Source organism: Peromyscus leucopus, chromosome 16_21, assembly GCF_004664715.2.
Source record: "Peromyscus leucopus breed LL Stock chromosome 16_21, UCI_PerLeu_2.1, whole genome shotgun sequence".
NCBI lineage: Eukaryota > Metazoa > Chordata > Mammalia > Rodentia > Cricetidae > Peromyscus > Peromyscus leucopus.
In genome coordinates this window covers 26302469-26316743 of record NC_051084.1, presented here as the reverse complement: position 1 = coordinate 26316743, position 14275 = coordinate 26302469, and the positions used below count along the sequence as shown (strand labels likewise).

General features: G+C 46.8%; 1 protein-coding gene across 7 annotated transcripts in view; it reads left to right on the top strand.

The window, feature by feature from the left end:
• Rhobtb1 (Rho related BTB domain containing 1) overlaps nt 1–12924 on the top strand; it is a 128879-nt gene extending 115955 nt beyond the window's left edge. For all 7 annotated transcript variants that reach the window (XM_037200053.1, XM_037200054.1, XM_037200055.1 and 4 more), the window contains 3 exons: nt 6908–6996; nt 9986–10091; nt 10645–12924. In XM_037200053.1, coding sequence (XP_037055948.1) covers nt 6908–6996; nt 9986–10091; nt 10645–10814 — 365 coding nt within the window. In that variant the 3' untranslated portion in view covers nt 10815–12924. The remainder of the gene's footprint in view (nt 1–6907; nt 6997–9985; nt 10092–10644) is intronic.
• Nucleotides 12925–14275: the final 1351 nt, after the last annotated feature.

Sequence of the window (14275 nt, the reverse complement as noted above, 5' to 3'; positions counted from 1 at the left end):
TCTCCAGGGTCCCCTCCTGGACCCTTGGCTTCCCCCAAGGGTGACTTGTCCTTTGTATAACTTGAGCTCCGTATCTCAGCCTTCTCTGTCTTTAAAATGGGTACATGAGCTGCCGCCAAGCAGTGAAGATTAACTGGGTAAATATATGAAGTCCTTAGAACACTGGCTGGCACACAGAAAGCATTGTGTGTTTGGTTTTGATCAGTTTTTTCTTTTTTTTTTTTTCTTTTCTTCTTTTCTTTTTTCTCTGAGACAGGGTTTCTCTGTGTAGCTCTGGCTCTCCTAGAACTCACTCTGTAGCCTAGGCTGGCCTCAAACTCACAGAGATCCACCTGCCTCTGCCTCCTAAGTGCTGGAATTAAAGGCGTCACCACCACAAGGCTTTCTCTTTTTCTTAAAGCTATTTCTGAAAATGTTCTGACATTGTTAAGTTCATTTGGAGAGGGGGGAGATTTGGCTTAGCTTCCGAGGTCTTTTCTGTAACTTCTCCATTTGTGCAGTGTGTAAACTGGATCAGGTGTGGGTGGAATATCTATGCATTTAAAATCCCTTATTTGAAAATGTTAAGCTTCATGCTTCCTTCCCCAGAGGTGATGGTCAGCAGGCTGGGTGCGTCTCGCTATACTTGCTTGGTTCTTGATTCTAGGGAAAGTTGAGACACGCTGTCATTTACTGGCCCTCCTCGTGCGCTGGGAGACTTGTCTGTGCCCACTAGGCTTTCAGTAAAAACTGAATAGCTAAGCCAATGAGCAGAGAGGAAGCCAGCCCATTTAATATCTTCTGTACCTTCTGGCACTGACTTTTGATATTTCTCTGCCCTCCTACACACAGATTACCTGGAAATAAGGGTCTCTTTCCTTCTTGCTTCTTCCCCAATTTAAAGGAAGAATTTGCACCCAGGCGTGATGATGGAGCACACTTTTAGCCCCAGCCCTCAAGAGGCAGAGGCAGGTGGATCTACTTGAATTCAAAGCTAGCTAGCTTGGTCTACAGAGCGAGTTCTAGGACAGCAGGGCTACACAGAGAAACCTTGTCTCAAAAAAACATAAAACAAACAAAAACAAAAACAAAATGAACGAACAAGTAACATAGGAAAAAAATCTTTTCCCCAATATACTGAAGTCATAGATCCAAATGAGTATATTACTTTTCATACATTAACTTCAGGGAGTTGCGGTGAGAATTCCCTTTTCAGAAATGTGAGTTGCAATCCCAGGTAACCACACACAGGTTATGCAAAGGTCCTTTGAAGATAAATTCAATTTTTTTTTTAAAGAGACAAAAAGTAACTTGGAACCAAATATGTTGCATCTGGTCTGTGTTCAGTGTCAGCACAGTAGTGCTATTATTTAAAGATTAAATTGGACACTGATAACATGGGGTTGATTTCAACATGCAAGATTTTTTTTTTTTAAGTGGCCCTAAGAAAGCTGCTGTGGGAACTCACTCCAGTCTTCCTGCATGATGTTATGAAATCCTGCTGGTACTGATCCACATACCTTCCCAACACAGCTCCTATTTGGTGTGCAGAGTCTAAGCAAAGCCTTTAGACTGGTGGTTCTCCACCTGTGGGTCCAGACCCCTTTGGCAAACCTCCGTCTCCAAATATATTTTGCATTACGATTCGTAACAGTAGCAATATTCCAGTTGTGAAGTAGCCACGAAAACAACGTTATGATTGGGGGGTCAGCACAGCATGAGGAACTGGATTCAAGGGCCACAGCATCAGGAAGGTTGAGGAACACTGGTTTAGACTCTCTCCACAGCATATTTCAGGCTCTGTTCCTAGGCTGGAAACGCTTTACAAACCAGTGTTAAATACATTTCAAAAAGAAATATCGCTGCTTTGGTCACCTTTCTCATCACCGTGACAAATACTGACACAACCTAAAGGAAGGAAGGGTCTGCTGTGGCCCAGGATGGCACAGTTCATCTCAGCCGGGCAGCAGAGGTCACAGCTGTCACACTGCATCTGCGTCCCGGGAACCACCACGCTCGGGGGTGGGGGGTGGGTGGGTGGGTGGGTGTCTTCCCACCATGGTCAGACCTTCCCCAAACCACCCTTATAGACACACCCGGGAGTGTGTCTCCATGGTGATTCCCAGAGCCCGTGGAGTTGACAGTCACGATCAACCATCCACATCTGCTGTTACTTAGAGAGCCCAGATGACTTTTCTGGGAAATTTAGCTCTAAGTAGTTCTGTGAATCTGTCCAGCTGAGGTAGGGCCGTATCAAAGAAAGCATCAGCTTGTGCAAACCTGTGTGTGGGCTCAAGAACACAGAGCCAGGTAGGAGGAGGCGGGCATGCCCGGACAGGACACGGTAGACACACCTCAGACAGTGTGGGGTCAGCCCTGGGCCACGGCAGCACCAAATTCCTGGTATCTCAGTGAATTATTAAAATTACATGGACAGCAAGCTACCGTCTGTTAAAACAGCATTACCTCTAGACAATGGAGAAACTCTAACCAAAAATAAATAAATAAAGATTGCTTTAAAAAATAAAAATAAAACTAACCCATCCGCTCAGTCTCTAGCCATACATAATGCAATCTTCATGCCTGGGTCCTGGTAGATGTGGTTGATCAAAGTGGTGGGATTAAAGGTCACAACAGCTGATGCAGCTTTTCCTGATCAAATGACAGTGACATTTGGCTCATTGGCTGACCCCTCTTTTCATAGGCGGCTACGTGGTAGTGTGGGGATTCTGTTTAGTGGTGATTTTCCCACAGTAGACTTTCTCTCAAAACTGAGGTCAATCCCCTAAACCCCACCAGTTCTTTTGTGGGTTTTTTTTTTTTGTATGTATATGCGGTACACTTGCATGTGTGCGTGTGTGTGGCCACACCTGTATGTGGGTGCTCATCCATGTGTGTGCTCACGTATGTGGAGGCCCAAAGCTGATATCAGGTACCTCCATGGATCAGTCTCCATTTTCGAGGCAGGATCTCTTGCTGAACCTGGGTCTCGCCAGCTCTGAGTAGTCTAGCAGGCCATCTTGCTCCAGAGATGCTCTGTCTCTGCCTCCCAGTACTCAGATTATAGGCAGCTGCCATAATGCCTGGCTGGCTCTTTCGAGGGTTCTAAGGACCCAAACTCTCGTTCTCAAGCTTGCCTGGCAAGGGGTTTTGACTGAGCTACCCCGCAAGCCTGTCACCCATTTACCAGAGAGTCTATAGACAATATTCAGAATCCATTGTCTTTGCCACGGTATGCAGTGTGACTGGGTGCTTGAGTTCTCCTTGACTTCGCTGAAATGATGGAGTGTGATTTGGGATTGTAAGCCAAACAAACCCTCTCTTCCTTAAGCTTTTTTTCTGGTCAGAGTGTTTTTATCACAGCAATAGAAGTTGAAGCTAGGAACGTGGGCTTCCACTACTTAGGATATCTTTCTGTGGTCAGATGCTCTACCCTCCAGCTTTGCTGTTCCATTTAGGGAATTTAGGAGAACAGGGAAGGCCTCAAAGAAAAGAGATTCTGTTCAGTACTTTGATTTGTCTAGTTTCTTGAGTTCTTTATATATTGTGGAGATCAATCCTCTGTCAGATGTGGGGTTGGTGAAGATCTTTTCCCAATCTGTTGGCTGTCTTTTTGTCTTATTGACTGTGTCTTTTGCCCTGTAAAAGCTTCTCAGTTTCAAGAGGTCCCATTTATTAATTGTTGTGCTCAGGGTCTGTGCTGTTGGTGTTTTATTTAGGAAATGGTCTCCGGTGCCAATGCATTCAAGAGTGCTTCCTATTTTCTTTTCTATTAAGTTTAGTGCAACTGGATTTGTGTTTAGGTCTTTGATCCACTTGGACTTGAGTTTTGTGCATGGTGACAGATATGGATCTATTTGTAATCTTTTACATATTGACATCCAGTTATGCCAGCACCATTTGTTGAAGATACTTTCTTTTTTCCATTGTATAGTTTTGGCTCCTTTGTCAAAAACCAGGTGTTCATATGTGCATGGATTAATGTCAGGGTCTTCAATTCAATTCCATTGGTCCGTATGTCGGTTTTTATACCAGTACCAAGCTGTTTTTATTACTATAGCTCTATAGTAGAGCTTGAGGTCAGGGATGGTGATGCCTCCAAAGGTTGCTTTATCGTATAGGATTCTTTAAGCTATCCTGGGTCTTTTGTTTTCCCATATAAAGTTGAGTATTTTTCTTTCCAAGTCTGTGAAGAATTGTGTTGGGATTTTGATGGGGATTGCATTGAATCTGTAGATTGCTTTTGGTAAGATTGCCATTTTTACTATGTTAATCCTACCTATCCATGAGCATGGGAGATCCTTCCATTTTCTGATATCTTCTTCAATTTCTTTCTTTAGAGATTTAAAGTTCTTATCAAAAAGATCCTTCACTTGTTTAGTTAGTGTTATCCCAAGGGAGGCAACTAGACAGTGGGACCAAGTCCTGTGCTCATTGCATGAGTTGGCTGTTGGAAACCTGGAGCTTATGCAGGGACGCTTGACTCAGTCTGGGAGGAGGGGACTGGACCTGCCTGGACTGAGTCTACCAGGTTGATCGCAGTCCTTGGGGGAGGACTTGTCCTGGAGGAGGTGGGAATGGGGGGTAGGCTGGGGGTAAGGGGAGAGGGTGGGAGGGGGGAGAATAGGGGAACCCATGGCTGATATGTAGAACTGAATGGTATTGTAAAATAATATATATATATATTTAAAAAAGAAAGAAAAGAGATTCACTTCAGCCTAGCCGACAGCTGCCTCAGCCCCCCCCAACACACACACACACACACACACACACACACACACACACAAGGTGGCTGGGTTGTCCTTTGATACTTTGAAGCCAGACAGGAGGAGTTCTCTCTAGCTACACAGGCCCCCGGGGGGTGGGTGTCGCCTTCAGTACAAGGCTGTTCTTTTCATGCTGAGGGTCTCTTAGGTAGGGAGCCCTCATCCGTGACCTCAACTGGAACTTCTGAGTGACTTATTATAGCTCCTTATTAGCACTTACTGTGTTGCCTCCATTCATCTGTTCTGGTGACAGGATCTTTCCTCAAACCCCACAAATCAGCCTCTGCCTTTGTAGAAGTGGAGGGAGTTGGCCTTGCTCGGGAGTGGGCGTGGCTGGAGTTGGCCTTGCTCTGGGGGTGGGCGTGGCTAGAGTCGGCCTTGCTCTGGGGTGGGCGTGGCTGGAGTCGGCCTTGCTCTGGGGTGGGCGTGGCTGGAGTTGGCCTTGCTCTGGAGTGGGCGTGGCTGGAGTTGGCCTTGCTCTGGGGTGGGCGTGGCTGGAGGGATGCTGCTGCTCGGTTGCTCTTCTATCCAGACCACCAGCAAGCCCCTCTTCATTTCCTTCGGGGGCTTACCTTTGCATTCACAACTGGCGGGCTAGCTTTGGGGCTATCCTGGCTTTGGACACACCGTCCTGACTAAGCCTTATCATCTCTATCTTTGGGGTTAAAATGAGAGCCTTGTGGTGGTTCCTTTCTCTCACTTGAACCTGTAGAAGCCATGGTAAGCTTGTTTTTGAGGTTGTTATATCTCAAGGGATTGAAAGGCTTAAAAAGAGGCAGATTAAGCGGGGAGTGTAAGCCTGCCAGTGGGGCAGTCAGGATACACAAAATGTTTATCTATTAAGCTCGCTTGTCTTACATGTGTCCAGTACCAATCACATTTCATCATTTAATAACAATTAAAAAGTTTGAAATAGCTTAAGAATTACCAGAATGGGGCACAGAGGCACGAAGTAAGCACACACAATCGGGAAAACAGTGAACTGGCCTGTGGCCGGATGAACACGGACTTTGGATTCATTAAAAAATAAAAACAAAACCTACAATCAAAGTAAGGAGAATCACAAACTAAAAGTGGTCAACCGGCAGTGTAGGGAGTCACCCCAGCACCCCACCGATGCTATCATCGTAGAGAGTTAGGAAACTTCACACACCCATGTTAACCTGGGGCTGGAAACTGCCCAGGCAGAGGCAAGAAACAGTCACCCCAGCCTCAGGACCACAATTTACACTCTCACGGAAGGAGCTGGGCACAGGCTCTAAAGCAGACATGGCTGTCTGGAACTGGAGCTTTGTTGCTTAGGACCAATGGCCTTCCCCACCTTTATATTCCAAGAGATTGAACTTCGGCTGATCTGTCTGTAATTGTCGAGACTGATACATATATATTCGCACTTAATTTTGTTCACTGAGGTCTCACGTAGCCCAGGCTGGCCTCAAACTCAGGGTGTAGCTGAGGACAACCTTGAACTTCTGATTCTCCTGCCTCCACTTCACAAGTGTTGGGACTGCCCACATCTGAGATATGCAGTACTGGGGCTCACACCCAAGTCTTCAGACCTGCTAGGCAAGCTCAATGCCAACTCAGCTGCATCCTCAGTTTTCAATTCCCCAAGTAGACTTGCTCCTCTGTCGTTCAGTCTTTGTTGGCAAAAGATAACAAGCCTTGAAGACATATGCAAACAGGACTGTGTCCAGAGTTAGGGGTAGCCTGTAAACATGCTAGACTTCCCAGAACTACACTGTCCAGTAGAACCATCTGTCAGCAATGGATGTGTCCTCCATCTGCACATTCCAAAGGGGTAGGCATGTATGGCTACTGAGCATTTAACAGGGCTATCTAGCTTAATAATGAGCTAAGTATGAATTATCTGGGTTTAAATAGTCACAGATAGCCTGTGGTTATCATCCTAGGTGGGGTCATGAAGCTCTGGAGAATTCTAACTATTCTAGAAGCATAGACCAGAGGTCCCGGAGACATGGGTGTCTTGGTTGGATACGGATAGGCCACCCAGTAGAATCAGCCCAGGGTTCATTTCCAGTGTCTTCCCAGAACTGTGCCTACTATCTCCTCTTTTCTCAAGTGGTCCAGATCAGCTCCTCCAGGCCGGGGGTCTGGCTTGGGGTGGGCAGTTTAACCCTGTCCTGCCCTCTCTTTCACAGAGCAGCACGCTGTCCAGGAGCTCACCAAGGCCGCTGTCAGTGGAGTGGGCATCGATGGTGAAGTGCTCTCTTACTTGGAGCTGGCACAGGTAGGATTGGGGGCCCTTACCTTCCATCCCTGGTATGTATCCCACGAGCCCACTTCAATACTGATAAAAACATCCCAGCTGTCCAAATACAGATGTCACAGAGGTGTGCTTTCATGCTGAAAAAAAAATCAGAAAGTTTTACGTTTCAGTCAGCATTCCACCTGCCAGGCTGCCTTTGAAAGAACAAGGGCCCCTTCCCCAACACCATCCTCACCCTCCCGAGGCAGTGATTTCATGTGTAAGAGGCCCATTCACTGGCTTAGGGGGAAATGTTGCCTCTCTTCCTTCTTTGAGTTCTTGGAAAAGGATTTGGCCAAGAACAGTTTCTAGAATATTCCAAAAAGCATTGTAAGCCCCCCTGTAAATGAACAGTTTACTGGAGGTCCCCTGGAATGTTCTAAGATCAGTTTGTTGTTATTGGTGTCCACGATCCCTACACAAACATTCATGCATGTATGTAGATACACACAGACACACACACGCACACACGCACACACACCTCTTCCAGAGAAGGGTAAATCAACTAAAGGTCTGGGCACAAAGATAAATTCTGTTTTGGCTTCCTCATCCGTAAGACAGGAGGATGCCAATCCTTGACCTCACAACCTTACAGACTGAGAATCAAGGGAGAAAGAATGTTCAAGAAAAAGCCCTGAAGATGGAAGTTGTCTTGCACCACAGAGTATGTAGGCAGAATGACCTAGTCCCATGGACTTATCAACAGTAGTTTGCACTCTGGGGGCAGGGGATGAGAAATAAGTTCTGAACTCACTTTTTTTTCCCCCTTCTGCCTGAGTAGTCGGGCTCCCTTTGTTCTCTCTCAGTAAGGGCAGTATGAACTCAATCTTAGGTCAGGCCATGTAAGTGGACATTGCCCAATGACAGGAGAGGAGGTGGCCTCAGGAAGAGGTAGCAGGACGAGGGCAGGTGTTGCTGAACCCAGCCAAGTGTGGTCACAGGTGACGGCTCGGGTCATTGGGAGAAGGTAGGCTGGGAGCTGGAACAGCCAATTCCCTCTGACTTGACAAGTACTGGTTGTGTGATTCCCAAGTCCCAGGCACGACCCTCAAGTATAGCCAGGCAGCAGATGCCCCACAGCCACAGGGAAGTGGGAGCACAGAGCCTAAAACCCAACCTGAAAACCCACTGGATGGAGACCGAAAGCTGAGGGTGGATGTATGGTTGAAGCTCCAAGCAAGGCTTCGTCAGAACTAGTCCAAAATTTGAAACTGGAGGTCTTTGGAGACACCTGCTCCCCTAGTTTGAGGGATAATTTATAACTGGACTCTATTCATAAGTATCCTGCATAGAAGAAATTGAAATGACTCAGAATGCCCTACTGGACAATTCACTGGAACTAAAGATGCGACCTTTCTCTGCTTTCCCTCCCGGCTCCTCCCTGTCTTCCTATACACACTGGTGACAGGCTGTGGTATGATTACTACTAAACCCTGACAGACCCTGGCAGGAAGTTAGCATGATGTCTGTGTCATAGCCCATGTGTTAGCCTTCAACTCAAAGAGGGTTTCACACCTAATGGAACCCTGATCTGTTGCCCTTGCTAATTTCCATGCTGTAAATTCTCCCACTGTGGCCAGTCTGAACACCAAGACTGGGTCACTGAACTCAAATCAGAGGGAACAAGTCATGCAGCCAGTTCCCTGAGCTGGGGAACTGCCCGCCCCCCGCCAGTACCCCACTGCCCCAAATTTATGTTCAGAGTTAAACTGAACATGAAGAAAAAGCTTGAAGGACCAGTTTCCAACCACCTCCATGGTTGGAGTTGTGGGTTCTTGCCTCCCTGGAGTGGCCTTTAAAGGATGAAGAGCCAAGCCTCAGAAGAACCACGCTGTCATTCCCAGGTTCCCTGTTAGCCAAAGAAATACACAGGATGAGTGAAGAAGGGAAAGGGTGTCAGAGGAGACCTGGGGAGTGGACCATCTGGTTTGGTTTGGGGACATGAGGCGATCACTTCGACCTCAGCAGCCACGTCCCCAGGCAGCTGCTCAGAAAAGCTTGATGGAGCATACGGATCCTCCCACCTCACCCACACGCCTGCTCTTATGTAACCAGAGGGCAGGTACAAGACAGCTGTGGCACAGTACACTGCCTTCTTGCCTTTCGATCTTTGGCCCCAGCAAGCTGAGCTCTGACATGTGACACGGAGTATTCCATTGCTAAGGCTCCCTAAACAGAGATGGCATCGTTCTGTCTGGTACCTTCCAGAGGGCATGCATGGCCACCTATCACCAGAGGGCCAAGGGGCGGGCCGGGCCGGGCAGGACATCCAGGCATACTTTAAACTCTCACTGTGATGTGGTGTTTATTTTGGGGACCATCTCTCTCAGTCGGCAGTGAGGGAAGGTACGTGAACACTGTACTTGGCTGACATCAGAGCCACGGTCAAAGTCAGAACCCTGAGGTCGAAGGCAAGGGCTTTTTTGTATTAGTCCCACAGGCTTTTTTATTTCTCTTCCCTTCCTCTCCCACCCTTACAATAGTTCTCATTTCTTTGTAGACTTGTTTTAATTTTTTTTATAAAGATTTATTTATTTATTATGTATACAGTGTTGTCTGCACACAAGAAGAGGATGCCAGATCTCATTACGGATGGTTGTGAGCCACTATGTGGTTGCTGGGAATTGAACTCGGGACCTCTGGGAGAGCAGCCAGTGCTCTTAACCTCTGAGCCATCTCTCCAGCCCCTTGCTTTAATTTTTGTAACATTTAGTGTATGTGTGTGTGTGTGTGTGTGTGTGTGTGTGTGTGTGTGTGTGTGTGTATGTGTGTGTGTGTGTGCCACTGCACGCCTGTGAAGGTCAGAGGAATTGCCAGGGTCAGGCCTCTCCTTCCTCCATGGAGTCCTGGAGATTCGAACTCAGGTCATCAGGCTTGGCAGCAAGCCCCTTTCCCTGCTGAGCCACGCCACTGGCCTATTCATTGCCTCGCTTCAGCAGAGCCTGACCCCACTGTGATCTCCTTCCTGCAGTTTCACAACGCCAACCAGCTAGCCGCCTGGTGTTTACACCACATCTGCACCAACTACAACAGTGTCTGCTCCAAGTTCCGCAAGGAAATCAAATCCAAGTCAGCAGGTAAGAGTCGGGAGCGTGCTTGCGAGCTCTCCACCATCCAGCCTCCAAAGCCTTGGGAGGGACCAGGCGCGCGGTGGGCACTGTGTGGTCAGTCCCTCTTGGGTGTGTGGTAGGTCACATATGCAGGTGACGTGACCCAAAGAATCGTAGTTGGGGGGCTCTCTTTGCAGAACGTCTCCCTTGGAGAATGGAGGAGGGACTGGAATTAAGGGGGCCCATTGCAGAGCAGGCCGAGGCAGTTAGCCATTGGCCTCCCCCTCATTTACGGATGGACAGCCAGGGCCAAGCTGCAACTCTGGAGAAAGTCAAGAAGTTCAGGGTCTCTCTTTCTCGCCCGGATTTTACCTCTCAGACTTTAAGGTCACCATCTGCATAGTGACAGCCCTGCTCATGGCTCCTGCCACATCAGGGTGTGGGGAGGTTTATGAGGATCATGGGACAGGCAGGACTCAGCATCCAGGAACAGTCAGGGGGCGGCAGGAATCACAGACAATACAGGAATCACAGACAATATCTTCCCTCTCCCCCGCCCCCCCCCCCGTCCTGCACCCAGAAAACCAAGAGTACTTTGAGCGGCACCGCTGGCCCCCCGTGTGGTACCTGAAGGAGGAAGACCACTACCAGCGTGTGAAGAGGGAGCGAGAGAAGGAGGACCTGGCGCTGAAGAAGCACTATTCGAGGAGAAAGTGGTGTTTCTGGCACTCGTCCCCAGCTGTCGCCTGAAGAGGAGAGAGAGGGACAGGTCATCCTCTCGGCCACCTCCACCGCTGACAGCTCTACCTGCGGTAGAAACCAGTCTCCTTAGCCATCGGCGCGGTTAGGGTTTGGGGCACTGGCTTCTCCACTCGTGTGCATTTATATCTCCATCAGGATCAAAGCACAAGCTCGACATCCTTGAGCCTGGACATAAAAGGAAGCTGACTGGCTCACCGCATTCCTTCAACCTACACCTGTTTTTGTGGGTTTTTTTTTTGTTGTTGTTGTTTTGTTTTGTTTTGTTTTGTTTTTGGTTAGGAAGCTTAATACACTTTAGTGCATTATTTTATTCCTTTTTATACAAAGACAAACAAATCCAGCTTTCACGTTTCAGATTCCGGATTGGAAAGTATTTTTATATGGTCTCTTGTATTTCATTGAAATGACAATACTGTATATTACTTTAATTTCATAGGCCACGCATTGACCGCGAAGTTGCCCCATGAGTCTCTCGGCCCCACGTGACCACCGCAGAGCATTACTCATAATTACAGAGTTATCTTTTTGTTGTGAGGCAAAGGGTTGGGCTGAAATCCCCCCCGGAGTACAAGCTGGAAGCGCTTAATCTTTGTTCTGATGAACAACATTGGTATAATTACCTATTTACAAGATTTTTCTATTTAAGTGCTAGTAATTATATGGTTATCGGTGCCATATAAACTATGGTGAGGGCAAATATCCTACTGTTTAAGTTGTCTAGATTCAAGAGGATAATCCTCATAGTCATTAGAAGGGCTTATTAAATTCCAGTGCTATCAGGGGCAAGATTGGCTGGCAGACCTGGGTACCTACGACAGGGTTCGAGTACTGCTATTGGATGACTGTGTCAGGGTTGGTGGCTCTCAGTGTCCTGTAATTTTGCTGGGCTTCTACTGGCCAACCCTTTGGCAACCTGAACAGAGATGAGCGAAGGAGAAAAGACTCGTCCCACTGTCTACAGGTCTGGCACCTCAGCCCTCACACCCATGGCCAACTTCACTTTGTAAAGACACAGATTTTTTTTAACTCTTCCCAGGGAAAATTCAGGTCACCACTAAAGTAGGCCAAGGCAGACCACCTGCTTCTACAGCGGTCCCACGGAGCCTGTGAAAGCACAAAGCTGGAGGCCGGGGCCTGCTTTCTCCAGCAGTGAAAGGAGCCAAATCCCAAGAGCCTAGGAAATGGTGCTATTGTGTGTTAGGTAGTTCTGACCCCGTGTCCTTTGGGAAGTTCAGTGTTAGTACAGAACGTGGAGAACAGGGGAGCTCTCAAGAGGCATCAACATCATTGCCCCCTCGGCAGATTAAAATGTTACAGTACACACATTCACTCTCATGCGTGTACACACACACACACACACACACACACACACACACACACACACACACCATTAGAGAGTCATAGTGCCGCAGCTGCCTCGGGATGCTGTGTGCTGGACACTGGGGCTCATCCTGTTGGGAGGTCACCTTACTGATGCTAAGGGCTATTGATATTTTTGTTTGTTTGTTTTTGTTTTCTAGGGGTTTTTTTTTCTGAAGATGAAAAGGAGACAGTTGAGTTCAAACTCCAAATGCCATGTACATTTGAAAAATCCGTGTAGCGCACAGGCAAGCATTTGTTTCTGGCATGACCACATACCAGATACAAGAGCTTAGAAAGACCCAGGAATGCACCAACCACCCTCTCATGGCAGAGAGGGAGCAGCAGAAGAGGGAGTCTGATAAAGCCTCCCCCCTTTACCTTGTTAATAGGGCGAATAACTAGTGGACAGAGAGAGTAGGTAGAATGGGAGGATATATGTCAGAACTCGGGAAGAAACGGCATATAGCCACCTTCAGATCTTAGAGGTTGTGTGTTCAGTGAGTAGTGCTAGTTGAATTTAACAACCAAAGCTCCATCTGATTGTACTCTTGCCAAAACATACCAGACACATACATGAACATGGGGCATAAGCAATAATACCCACTCATGTTCTTCACAGCTGCTGGAACCAAGTGGCTGGTTCATTTGGTTGACTGATTAGCCTTTAACCATGGTGGTTTGTTTCATGTTTTTTATTTCACAAAAAGCCAATAAAATTGTTTAGCTATAAAAAAAATGCCTCTGGTTTTGTGTATTTTGTGTATTGTGCAAAATCCTCGTGTGTCTTTTAATAGCTTTTTTTAAAGTTATCAATCCTCAAAGGTGCTTCATACTCGAGCTTATGTTGAACTAACGAAGCCTCAATGAGTGTCATTTGTATTTAGTTATTTCCAGTGGAAATCCCCAGGCCAACATATAGATGAGGTATGTGCCACCTTGCTCTTTCTCGGACAGTACCATGTGTCACTTGGCATTGTGTGGTCTTGGGGAATGGTGAGCATGACGTCTTTGTTCTATTGGAATGGTTGGAATCAGAGTTTGGAAAATTCGGACAGCAATTAAATCAAAGGTCTGGATTGGTAGGCCCATGTGAAGAAGTCCTTCAGAAGCAGGTCCGAGGAAGACTCTGGAAGGATCTGTCTATAACATGTAGATATAAGGTTACTGAAGCTTCAAGGAAGTAAGATCTTTTAACAAGATCTCACAGAGTGGCTGAGTTTTTTGTAACTCCAGGGAAAAGAGTCAACCCTTGTAAGAAACAGTCATGGGAGACCAGCATAGAGATTTGTTCACACCTTTCAAACGGTTACGAGTCCCAACTGTGGTATGTTGCACATAGGCACTCCAGTGCAGTCCAAACCCGCACAGAGTTCTGCTGGACAGCCTGCAGGGATCTCAACACCCTTAGAGAAGCGTCTTGGGCGTAACACCTCCTACTGGCCTCAAGGAGCTGAAATATTCTGTGAACAGTAAAATGCGGAAGTCCAATGATTCTAAAATCTCAAGTTGTACAAATTCAGTTCTCCTGTCTCGGACACAGGCTAAACAGAATGAAGTGTACAGAGGGAAAACCAGCCGAATCCCAAGTTTGGGAATTTGGGTTAAGTGTAGTGTTTCTAAAATGAATGTTTCTAAGTCAAGACTCACAAGCCTTTCCCTTGAATTACTTCTAAAATAGATACACAAACACACATACATACAGACAGAAATGCATGCATGTGTACATATATATATGTGTGTATATATATATATATATGCATTTGACTGTTGTCTAAAAGTTGTTGAGGAAAAGGTTAGCCATGAGGAACACGCATATGCAGTGTGTGTATTTGTTTGTAAAACTTTCAGTTAGCTATCACAAAGCAACACTACAGAGCAAAACCAAGATGCCAAAGAGGCAGGAGCCATTGGGGAAAAAGCATGGGAGTTAAGTTAAGCACCTTAGGCTGTGGATGTATTCTCTTCCAACGTGCTCATTTATAAGGTGACCCCATATCTCAAAACCTCATTGGCTTTTTTTAATGAAGACTTTCCTATTCCTTGCAATAACTGGCTATGGATGATACAATGGGCAAACTTACAAACAC